Source organism: Rhinopithecus roxellana, chromosome 2 (genome assembly GCF_007565055.1).
Source record: "Rhinopithecus roxellana isolate Shanxi Qingling chromosome 2, ASM756505v1, whole genome shotgun sequence".
Classification (NCBI taxonomy): Eukaryota; Metazoa; Chordata; class Mammalia; order Primates; family Cercopithecidae; genus Rhinopithecus; species Rhinopithecus roxellana.
Genome location: NC_044550.1, coordinates 149,245,689 through 149,258,137, shown reverse-complemented (window position 1 = coordinate 149,258,137; position 12,449 = coordinate 149,245,689). Strand labels below are relative to the sequence as shown.

The 12,449-nt window shown below is 43.8% G+C and overlaps 2 protein-coding genes across 3 annotated transcripts in view; one reads left to right on the top strand and one right to left on the bottom strand.

The window, feature by feature from the left end:
• IGFBP7 (insulin like growth factor binding protein 7) overlaps positions 1 to 12,449 on the bottom strand; it is a 76,621-nt gene that overhangs the window by 27,932 nt on the left and 36,240 nt on the right. The window lies entirely within an intron of this gene.
• LOC104682706 (ubiquitin-conjugating enzyme E2 C-like) lies at positions 10,314 to 10,853 on the top strand. 2 transcript variants are annotated; one of them, XM_010389439.1, is made up of 2 exons: positions 10,314 to 10,449; positions 10,531 to 10,853. In XM_010389439.1, exons 1-2 carry the CDS (start codon positions 10,314 to 10,316, stop codon positions 10,851 to 10,853), a joined length of 459 nt encoding a protein of 152 aa, XP_010387741.1. The 2 variants fall into 2 exon arrangements, with proteins under 2 accessions (XP_010387741.1, XP_010387740.1); XM_010389438.1 differs by having other exon boundaries at positions 10,314 to 10,853.

Here is a 12,449-nt window from a genome sequence, read left to right as displayed (position 1 = left end):
GACCAAGGCTGACTACAGATAACTGAAACTGGAAAGCAAAACCATGAATGAGGGTGGACTGCTGTACTTTACATTAATAATGGGCTTTACACCTCCCAGAGAAATTTTATTTTTATTTTTACTTTTTTTAAAAATAATGAGATAGGGTCTTGCTATTTTGCCAGGCTGGTCTCAAACTTCTGGGCTCAACTGATCCTCCCGCCTCGGCCTCCCAAAGTGCTGAGATTACAGCTGTGAGCCACAGCACCTGGCCTCACAGCAAGTTTTTACCTCCATTACTTCATTTTGATTTTCCTGGACATCTTGTGAGAGAAGCCAGTCATTTTGCAGATAAAGAAATTGAGGTTCAGTGAGGCTAAGTGTCTTGTGGAGGTCACACAGACTGGAAATGGAGTGGGCAGGACATGAATTTAGGTTTTCTGAGTCCAAACCCAAAGCCTCCCCCATGCTACCGTGGTGCCTCTTTACATCATCTGTATTGCTGGAGTGTTCTGTCTCATTTTGCTTTGTTGGAGAATGAGGTGTTTGCGGAGAAGAAAACAGAATCTTAGGAACTGTAGGCCAGACTAGATTACAGAGGTTTCCAGTGTCAAGCCAAGGAGATTAGTTATGTCTACAAGCTACCAAGACAGAAAGAAAAACAAGAAAGGAAAAGCATTAATACATTTTGAAGAAAAGGTCACATATTGCTGGAATCATAAACAGGTGTCATGGCTTCCTATTTGCACCTGGTCTGAAATGTTTCTGAGGTGTTATCTGAGTGGTTCTGGATAAGTAGCGTAGACTTGCAACCCCAAATAGGTGAGAATCAGTGGATGATAACCCCATCGTGGTCAAATGGCTGAAGTCCTACCCACATCTTAGAATAAAGCGATCTCATCCCATTTTCACCATGCATTGAAATTGCCGCATACCCTATTAGATCGTGGACTCAGTGCTGCTAAGGACCAGTCAATTTATTCTCTCTAGTTCTTTCCTGTGATCCAATACCTGGTGTTGAGCAGGTAATCAACAAACTGCTGAGTAGTTGAGTGAACCAATGTCACTACCAAAATACACACTGTTTAGTATTTTCCTATGAAGGTTTAAATAACAAGAGTGTAGGAACCATTCCAAGAAACTGGCTTTTGTTGTTGTAGATCACTGAAAAGATTTTCAGGGGACTCTGGACTATGCTAGACATAGCTAGCTATGACTGCTTTTATTCCACAGTTTGTAGAAGGGCATGGTTTAGCATTTGGAAAAGATTAAAGTGCAGAGATTTTGATTAACTGTGACCTATTTAAAAATCGGTCCTCAGCTGTTCGTAGGTACAAATAGGTCAATGTTTGGGTATGCCCTTTTTATGTTTCTGACTCAGCCACTCAACTAGAGCAATAAAATGACCAGAATTGCTGATTCTCAATTTTTACCCTTATGTTAACATAGATCATAAGTTAAATATCTATAAAACAGTAGCAATTTCATTTAAAAACTTAGATAAAACCCAGGAGATAAAAGATAAAGATTAATGCTGTAGCAAAATATTCCTTTATTAGTCAATTTATAAAATTTAAAAATTGGACGTTAAGTGGTCAGATTTTTTAGTGGGAGAAACCCAAGTGACGTTTAGAGTAACTATTGAAAACTGCAGGCCGGCATGATGCCTCACACCTGTAATCCCAGCACTTTGGGAGGCCAAGATGGGCAGATCCCTTGAGCCTAGGAGTTTCAGAGCAGCCTGGGCAACATGGTGAAACCCCATCTCTACCCTCCCCAAAAAACAGCAAAAAAATAAAATTTTGCTGGGTGTGATGGCATGTGCCTGTGATCCCAGCTACCTGGGGGGCAAAGGTGGGAGGATCCCTTGAGCCCAGTGATCTTCCCACCTCAGGAGGTTGCAGTGAGCTGACATTGCACCACTGCACTCCAGCCTGAGTGACTGAAAAACAAACAAACAAATAAAACTGCAGAAGTGCAAGTCTGTGTTGACAAGCAATATTTTTATATTGGGAAAATGGATTTAAAAGAAACAATCAGCAAAGCATAAGCTTCAGGTATACAAAGATGTTAAGAACATTTGTATGGTTTTAAGAGAAAAACATGAACTTAGATTCTATTACCCAACATGAAGAAACTGCCGATTCCACAATGCAGAGGGAAATCTCTTGTTAAGGTACAGATCCTTTCTAGTGAGCTGGGTGACAAGAGAAAGTATAGAGATTCTCCTCTTGTGGTAAATAAATCCTTTCCTGCTAATATTTTCATATTCCTAAATTATGGTATAGTCAATGAACTTGAGACTTAGAAGGGCCCTGAGATCCATCTTGACCAAATCTCTTATATAAGAGGCCCCAGGGGTTAAATATTTGCCTAAGCTCCTTCCTAGATAACGGCAGAAAAGGAACTAGAATTACAAGAATTCAACTTCTTGTACTTTATTAATAACACAGCAAAAACATGATCTGTTCTCATTCGGTTGGCTACCACGTAAACAGTGCGAAGCTAAGAGATTAGGAAGGTGCTGAGGAAAGCCATTGAGCATCCACAGCTCCACTGCCTAGGCAGATGGTCAGCAGGCAGTTTAGCTGTGGGAGTATTTCCAATTTGCATGAATGAAACATGGACAAATAAGATAAGGCTGGCTCCAGGAAAGTAATTTCCCCAGTTCCTATGAGCCTTGGATTTGGAAAACTGCAGCCCATCCTGGAATTAGGGAGCATCACAAACGGTACCGGGTAGAACTCCCCATGTGGCCTCCGCCCACGCTTGGAGGCAGTCAAGGTCCCAGGTGCCGGCTCGCCCACAAGCTATGGCTGAGACAGAAAAACAAAGGAAAAAAAGCCCTCCCCAAACACACACATAAGCAAAACCCATCTTCCTGTGTTCTCTGCCAAGAGAGCTGGAGCAAAAGAGATGAGTTTGAGACTCTGATTCATCCATCAAGACAAATAAACTCAGTCTATGGAGGTTAGGAGGGCAATTTGGGAAGCAAACTAAAGTTGAGTTTTGGAAACGGGCTCTAAAGAAAAGGAAGATGACATCCTGGGAATTTAACTCTATGACGAGAAGAGAAAGCGGCTCACTCTTGAAGCGTGGAGTACTGCAAATGCCAATAGGCAAACATCCTCAAAAGGCAGCTCCAGAGGCTATCTTGCCAAGGTGTCAGCCCTCCTCCCAATCCACAAAAACGTGCACTCTGAGTTCCAAGCTAGCGTCCTGCTGAGCTGAAGGAGCATCTCCAGTGGAGAAGGCGGCCCCATGGCACTGTTCCATTTCAGCAGCAGCAAAAGAAGCTCTGATTGGTATAACACACTTCCTCCAGTGGCGCCAAGCTCCTGGGCTGGCCTGGGGCATCCACCCTTGCTCCCTGGTCAAAGCCACTGTCTTTACCTGCATTCACTTCTCTGGTGGCCTCCTGGCCTCATCCTCAGGAAATCGCTAACACATCTTTGTTTCTATTATCTCTCTCCGCTCCACAGTCCTGGCTCCCAGAGGACTCTCAGGGTGGTCTGGCCAGGTATTCATTTGCTCCCTCCCCCCATCTCCAGCCCCAGCACGGACCATAGCTGTGAGTTTGTGCTCAGACTCCGTGCACTCTCTCTTTCTTTGTCCCTGAGCATCACTAGAGTATCTGGCTAAGGTCCCGTCCACCCTTCTGGTGGCATGGATCTCCCATCCCTTTATCAAATCCACACCTCTGCTTTTTAGGTGGAGCTAATTCTGCTCCCCTTGAGTGTGGTCTGTACTTAGTGACTTACTCTGGTGACACATTTGAATAAAATATAGTGGGAGGGACAGTGCATGCCTGAAGCTTCTTTCTTGCTTTTTGTGGGATCACTTGCTCTGGGCGAAGCCAGTGCCATGCTGTTAGGATGCTCAAAGAGCACAAAGGAGAGGTCCATGTGATGAGGAACTGGGTCCTCCTGACAACAGCCATGTGAGTGAGTCAATCCAAAGCCAGAACAAAGTCCCTGCTGACACACTGACTGCAGCCTCATGGGACACTCCAGCCCAGAACCACAAAACTAAGCTACTCTCAAGTTTTTGATCCGCAGAAACTACGTGAGATAGTAAATATTTATTATTGTTTTAGGCTGCTAAGTTTTGGACTAATTTACTATGTAACAGCAAACAACTAATATTTTCCTTTAGTTTTAAGTGTTTTTTTTTTTTTTTTTTTTTTTTTTTTTTTTTTTTTTGAGATGGAGTCTTGCTCTGTTGCCCAGGCTGGAGTGCAACGGTATGATCTCGGCTCACTGCAACCTCCGCCTCTTGGGTTCAAGTGATTCCCTTGCCTCAGCCTCCTGAGTAGCTGGGATTACAGGCATGTGCCACCACACCCAGTGAATTTTTGTATTTTTAGTAGAGACAGGGTTTCACCATGTTGGTAGGGCTGGTTTCGAACTCCTGACCTCAGGTGATTCACCTGCCTCAGCCTCCCAAAATGCTGGGATTACAGATGTGAGCCACCGTGCTTGGCCTTAATTGTTTTAAAAGAAGAAGAAGAAAAAAAGAATAATACAACATCTTTGAACTTTCTCCATCATCAGCTAGAGTTCTTTCTTAATTAATAATCATAATCTCTTTTTGGAAGGTTTTTTTTTTTTTTTTTGGTTTGTTTTTAGTCATAAAGTCCTCTCTCCAAGAATTAGGGCAAAAAACCAAAACCAAAGCAAAGTATCAATAACATAAACAAAGTCCTCATGGATGGACAGTTATTTATTTGGGAACATTATGACTTGACCCCAAGAAGATGTCTGCAATGATAATATATATTTTCAAGGGCTGTTCTTAACATGTTCTTTGTACCTGCCATCCTAGAATCTTTTATGTTACTTTCATCATTATACAAAAAAGAACTGGAACTTATATCCTCCCAGGGACCCCAAAACATAAGCCTTAACTGTGAGCATCTGTAACCTTAAACAGTCCATGGAAGACACAAGGGATATTTTTTTTTGTTACTCTTGTATTTATACTTTAAGAAATAATAAGTGAGATTAACTTGTCATATGCCATAACACAGATGTACCTGTAGGACATTATGCTGAAAGAAATAAGCCAGTCCCAGGAGGGCAAATATGACATGATTCCATTTGTATGAGGTATCTAAAGTATTTAAACTTATAGAAGCAGAAACAGAATTGTGGTATCCAGGGGCTAGGGTAAGGGAGAAATGAGGAGTTGCTGTTCAATGGGTATAAAGTTCTAGAGATCTGCTGTACAACAATGTGCTTATAGTTAATGTCTTATTAAGAAACACTGTACTGCACACTTAAAACTTTGTGAAGAGGGCAGATTTCATATTATGTGTTTTCTATCACAAAACACATAAAGAAAAAACAAAGTGAGATTAAAATGACCTTATTCCAAGATTCAAAGCAGTGATTGCTTTTTTGCAACACTTCAGTACATCTCCAATAGACTATTGCATGGTCTCAAAAATTCCTCAAAACTGAAAAAAAAAAAAAAAGTTTTACTTGTTTTTCATACAAAACAAAAAAATATTGTGCTCTTCTCCCTGGAGAATAATTTATAGGGTAGGGAAAAAGATGGATATCATAAAATATTTAAACCAAACATAAGGAGAAGAGGTTGTGGTTACAAGAAATTTGGGAATCACTGATCTGGAAACCGGTTGAGGTTTCAAAAGAAGTGGGCTTTAGGCTGGGAGTGGTGGCTCATGCCGTAGTCACAGCACTTTGGGAGGCCAAGGTGGGCAGATCTCTTGAGCCCAGGAGTTCAAGACCAGACTGGGCAACAGCCCTGTGTGCAGGTGCATGTGTATAGTCCTAGATAATTGGGAGGCCGAGGTGGGAGAATCGCTTGAGCCTGGGAGGTGGAGGTTGCAGTGAGCCAAGATCATGCCACTGTAGTCTAGCCTGGGTGACAGAGACTCTGTCTCAAAAAAAAAAAAAAAAAAAAAAAAAAGTGAGTTTAACAAAAAATATGTGTGCATTTGAAATGCTAACCTCCAGTCAAAGGACTGACATCACCAGTTTACTATCTAATTTCCCCTATAGCAAAGACGTGTAGACACAACAACCAAGGGAGTGGGGAGTGGGGGGGAAACGGCAGCCAGTGACAAGTGATGATGAAAAGCAATGAGCTAATGCACAGATAAGATGGGCCTAGCAACACATCAGTAATGGTAGAGAAAAATAAAGGAGGCTAAGATACTTTCTATTCAGTAGTGCATGACTGGAGTCAAAAATGAAGAACATACAAATGGTAGGATTTTGTCATATCATTTTTCACAGAAGAAAGAAAAGAAAATATCAGAAGATGGGAACTGGCACATGAAAGGTTGAACTGTCACAGCGCACGTATATAATTACCAATGCCAAGCAGTAAACCAAGAATGGGATTGGTCGAAGGCACCGAGGGAAGTGAAAGGAAACTGGATATACAAGAAGAAAGGGACAGATTGTGTTTAAATTTAGAACATGGGCTCATGCCCTCAAAGTTGACTGATAGCTGGAGCATGCTTTCTCTTCAGTCATTCCTCCATTTGCTACTTTTTTACAATAAAAGCTAATTCTGTGAAGCTTTCCATGGCCACTGGTGGATGCAGGCCCCTTCTGAAGGACACGAGAGAAATGTGAAAGCTGCAAGGAAGCCTTTCTGGCCAAGATTGGAGAAATTCTCTGAGCCCCTCACCCAGCCATCAGGCCTAGAGGTCTAATGTGGGTGGTTGAATCACCAGTTTGAACCAACCAGGCTTGCCCCTCCCAGGCCTCCTTCTACGGGTGTTTTTAGGAGGAAGGAGACCTCATGTCCTTTCCTGGCATTGTTTCAAGACAGGATCTGACCAAGACATCTTGACTTGCCTAGTAAAGAAATTCAACTTAGTGGGGAAGCTTGACTGCCCATTTGGGGTCTTGGGCCATTTGTGGGGCTGGAGGGAGCAGAAAAGAGAATCAAGACAGCAAATAGGCCTGGGATGATGGCTCATACCTATAATCCTGGTGCTTTGGGAGGGCAAGGTGAGAGAATTGTTGGGGCCAGATGTTCGAGACCAGCCTGGGCAACATAGTGAGGTCTGGTCTCTACAAAAAATAAAATAAAAAATAAAAGAAATAAAAAATTAGCCAGGTGTGGTGGCTGTCCAGCCTGTCCTTGTACTGTCTTTTTAAGTTTTCCTTAGATAGTCTGTCCTTCTGTGGTGACACCTGCCTGTAGTCACAGCTACTCGGGAGGCAGAGGTAGAAGCATTGCTTGACCCCAGGAGTTTGGGGTTGCAGTGAAACATGATGTCACCACTGCACTCCGGCCTGGGTGACAGAGAAGGCACTGTCTCTTAAAAAAAAAAAAAAAAAAGACAGCAAATAAGCAGAGAGAAGGTGGACAGGAGCCACACATTACAGAAACTTCTCATTATTGAGATTTCTGTCTTTCTAGGCTGTTTATGGTCTCTCACAACAAAACAAAACGGGGTCAGGAGCGGTGGCTCACTCCTGCAATCCCAGCACTTTGGGAGGCCGAGGCAGGTGAATCACTTGAGGTCAGCAGTTTCAGACCAGCCTGGCCAATATGACAAAACCCTGTCTCTACTAAAAATACAAAACAGCTGGGCATGGTGGTGTACGCCTGTAATCCCAGCTACTCGGGAGGCTGAGGCAGGAGAATTGCTTGAACCCCGGAGGCAGAGGTTGCAGTGAGCCGGAATCGTGCCACTGCACTCCAGCATGGGTGACAAAGTGAGCTCCTGTCTCAAAAAAACAAAAGACGAAAAACACCAAAATGGAAGGTCCTCAGTGGGAACTATTCAGCACCAGCCCTCTGTAGGTCCTGGGAATCTTAAGTGAGTCTTTTCCTCTTTCTTCTAGAAGTTATCCCAGAGTACCATATTTTTCCCTCAAAATGACTGGAAAAATTCATTGTATAACGTCTTATTAAGAAAATAATTTTCTAAAGAGGATGATTTAAATAAAAACAAAAACCAAATAAATATTCAGCTTATGTTTGAAGGAACTTTTTCTATTTCCTCTATCCCGTCCCTTCCCCCACAACTAAACAAAAAATTTGATTGTCTTATTATGTTAACACGGATTCAGTTATCTATGCATTTCCATTAAGGATAACAAATTAAAAAAGTACATTTCCTGCTGAAATCACATTTAACAAATCCCTTTGAGGACAGAAAAAAGTGCAAACCATTTAGAAAGATTAGTTTGTGGGAGGAAGAAGTCAGTTGCAAATCACTCCTCTGCATTATCCTCTAGTTAAATGAGGTGGACGCCCCAGGCCACATTTATAATGATGTAAGGCTCTCAATCTCTTACTGCAAGCCTGAACCATAATTGTTCTCAAATCAAACATGCAATGTACAACCAAAAGGTTCAATAAGAAAACCTTTGTTTTCTCTTCTGAAAGTCTAAGACAACATAAACCAGCTCACAAACTGGCCGCAGGGGTAATAAGCACTGGATACCAGGGATGCTCAATGTATTTTTCTATTTCATTAAGATTGATTAATTCTAAAACACAAATGTGTTCAAGCTTGTGGATCAGTGCTGAATACTGTAACACACATATCTCAATGTATTAAATAATTCATTGACATACAATTGCTAATTAAAAAGGCCAATTCATTTGAAGATGGGTTCTCCCTGCACCTATTCATTGTACACTACTTCCTACTTCTTCTGCTCTGAATACACCTGGCCCTGCAAGTTACTGAAGTCCTGAGGGTGCATGTGCATAAGGCAGTGGTAAATCTGGAAGAAGTGTGTGAATCTATATAAGGTAAGGCAGGAGCATATGTTGGTCAAAAGTGATGCCCATCAATGCGGTACTCCAGGTCCTACTGAAGACAGTTTTTGATATACTGGGGGGAAGAAAATACTTGGTGTTTAATCGATTTTAATCAAATTGAAAAATACACTGAGCATCCCTTGTATCCAGTGCTCATTACCCCTGCGGCCAGTTTGTTAGCTGGCTTGTGTTGTCTTAGACTTTCAGCCTGTTCCTCCTGCTGCAGCCTCTGGAAAGCCACTTCTAGTCAACCATTCAATTCCATGCTGTCATTGAGTATACATACGTCTCAGCAAGTCAGGAGAGGTCTGCATGGGTTAGCAGAGCAGGATCTGTCAGTAGGAGGCCTATTTGGGGCTTTTACATCTGGTGTGCCTATTTTCTTCCTTCATCTGTGCTGACAACTAAGTTTGCACTCAGTCTGGTGTCACAGCTGGTTCTTAATCACTTGGGGTTAGATTAAGCAATCCTGGATCTCTGACACTGGCCATGTTGCAACACACACAAGGAAACTGTGTCTTTCTTTTTCCCCGGGTGGTCACTGTGTGGGCAGTGTCCTCTAACAGCACACACACGGCTATCAGGTTCTCCTCCCAGAATAAGGGACTGATCTCAGCTGATATCAGAATAGGTCTAAGGGAGCCACATCAGCCTTGATGTGGCATATTTGGTCATGGAGGCTAGCGGGGTACTCAGGAAGGCAGGTTTCATGCGGGCTTTCAAAACTTTGGGTCTGCTTAGGAAGGTTTGTCTTGAATAGCTTTTTTTCCTGAGGATTGGGAACCTTGGCTGGGGTAAGGGAGGTGATTATTAAAAATGTCCTAGGCTTGGTGCAGTGGCTCATGCCTGTAATCCCAGCACTTTGGAAGGCTGAGATGGAAAGATTGCTTGAGGCCAGAAGTTCGAGACCAGCCTGGACAACATCGTGAGACCCCTATCTCTTTTTTAAAATTTAAATTTAAATTAAAAAAAACTTTTATTTTAGGTTTGGGGGTACATGTGAAGGTTTGTTACATAGGTAAATTTGTGTCACGGGGGTCTGTTGTACAGATTATTTCATCACTCAGGTATTAAGCTCAGTACTCAATAGTTATCTTTCCTGCTCCTCTCCCTCCTCCCACCCTCCGCTGTCAGGTAGACCCCAGTGTCTGTTGTTTCCTTTTTTGGGTTCATGAGTTCTCATCATTTAGCTCCCACTTATAAGTGAGAACACATGGTGTTTGGTTTTCTGTTTCTGCGTTAGTTTGCTAAGGATAATGGCCTCCAGCTCCATTCATGTTCCCACAAAACACATGATCTCATTCTTTTTTATGGCTGCAGATATCCTATCTCTACAAAACAATAACAAATTAGCTGTGTGTGTGTGTGTGGGGGGGGTGCCCCTGTGGTCCCAGCTACTTGGGAGGCTATGGCAGAAGGATTGCTTGAGCCCGGGAGGTTGATGATACAACCAGCTATGTTCACGCCACTGCACGCCAGTCTGGGCAACAGAGGGAGATCCTGTCTCAAAAAAATTAAATAGGCAGTTGCAGTTGTGTTCTCCAAGTTCTTATCTTTCTGCCAGTGCCACCTAGATGGCCTCTCAAAACCTTGACTCAGCCGCCACCAGCATTGCTGCTGCCTATAAAGGTGCCACCCCCAGCAGGGGTGCCGCCTGGGACCCTGTGGGCAAAAGGCTACAGCAGGAGTTGATGACCTTCACAATGCCTGGTGACACAGGGATTTCTGCCTTCCCTGAATCAGGCAACCTTTTCAAATGGGTGGGGACCATCCATGGAGCAGCTGGCACAGCATATGAAGACCTGAGGTATAAGCTCTCCCTAGAGCTCCCCAGGGGCTACCCTTACAATGCGCCCATGGTGAAGTTCCTCATGCCCTGCTACCACCCCAACATGGACACCCAGGGTAACATCTGCCTGGACATCCTGAAGGACAAGTGGTCTGCCCTGTATGATGTCAGGACCATCCTGCTCTCCATCCACAGCCTTCGAGGAGAATCCAGCATTGATAGCTCTTTGAACAGGCATACTGCCGAGCTCCGGAAAACCCTCACAGCTTTTAAGAAGTACCTGCAAGAAACCTACTTAAAGCAGGTCACCAGCCAGGAGCCCTGACCCAGGCTGCCCAGCCTGTCCTTGTGGTGCCTTTTAAAGTTTTCCTCAGATGGTCTGTCCTTTCTGTGATTTTTGTACAGCACTCTGTATCTTGAGCTGTGGTATTATTATTATTATTATTATTATTATTATTATTATTTTGAGATGGAGTCTTGCTCTGTCACCCAAACTGGAGTGCAGTGGCTGGATCTCAGCTCACTGCAAGCTCTGCCTTTCGGGTTCACGCCATTCTCCTGCCTCAGCCTCCCGAGTAGCTGGGACTACAGGCGCCCGCCACCTCGCCTGGCTAGTTTTTTGTATTTTTTAGTAGAGATGGGGTTTCACCAGGTTAGCCCGGATGGTCTCGATCTCCTGACCTTGTGATCCGCCCGTCTCGGCCTCCCAAAGTGCTGGGATTACAGGCTTGAGCCACCACGCCCAGCCTATTATTATTATTATTATTATTTGTCTTTTAAGCCTCCAGTTGAGAGCTTGTGATGTATATTAAATAAATGCATTTTGGGTTGGGCATGGTGGTGCATCTCTGTAATCCCAGCTCTTTGGGAGGCTGAAAGGGGAGGATTGCTTGAGTTCAGGAGTTCAAGACCAGCCCAGACAACATAGCAAAACCTTGTCTCTACAAAAAATGCAAAAATTAGCTGGGCATGGTGGTGTGTGCCTGTAGTTCCAGCTACTCGGGAGACTGGGGTGGGAGGATTGCTCAAGCCAGAGAAGTTGAGGTTGCAGTGAGCTGAGATTCCTGCCACTGCACTCAGCATGGGTGACAGAATGACCCTGTCTCAAAAGAAAATAAAAATAAAAATAAAAATAAAAATAAATAAATAAATAAATAAATAACAACAAAATGCTCCAGAACTGCCCAAGATTACTAGTGTCTCTGGCTCATGAGGTCAGACTAGGATGGGTCTCTTCAAACAGCTCCCTAAGCTTCCATGACTACAGTTACTGGTCAGGCTACAAGCCAGCCCAGATGCCAGTACCACTGTCACCACCACCACCTCCACGGCCACAGCCCATTTATGGTGAGCTTTCTTAAAGCATGTTCTCTTTATCTGATTCTCAGCACAGTCCTGTGGAGTTGATTGGGAGTGATCATAATCTCTATTGCACAAAGGTGAGGAAAAAGGGAAGAGGGAAGATGGGAGGACCTAGTGACTTTCCCAAGGGCAGCAACTCACCCAGCTGTGGTCCTGGCACAAGCAAGTGAGCTTCTAAACTCTGCCCATTGTACTTTCCTCTTTGGAAAATGGATTCTTCTCTCTCTCTTTTTTTCTTTTGAGACAGAGTCACGCTCTGTCGCCCAGGCTGGAGTGCAGTGGAGCAATCTCAGCTCACTGCAACCTCTGCCTCCTGGGTTCAAGTGATTCTCCTGTCTCAGCCTCCCGAGTTGCTGGGATTACAGGTGCGTGCCACCACGCCTGGCTAATTTTGGTATTTTTAGTGGAGGCGGGGTTTTGCCATGCTGGCCAGGCTTGTCTTGAACTCCTGGCCTCGAGTGATCTGCCTGCCTCAGCCTCCCAAAGTGCTGGGATTACAGGTGTGAGCCACCATGCCTGGCCTGGAAAAGTTACCTCTAATCCCAAATAAAAACATTCC

Bases quoted from the DNA above. Each gene is read 5' to 3' on its own strand.
- LOC104682706 (XM_010389438.1), top strand. From the start codon at position 10,314: ATGGCCTCTCAAAACCTTGACTCAGCCGCCACCAGCATTGCTGCTGCC.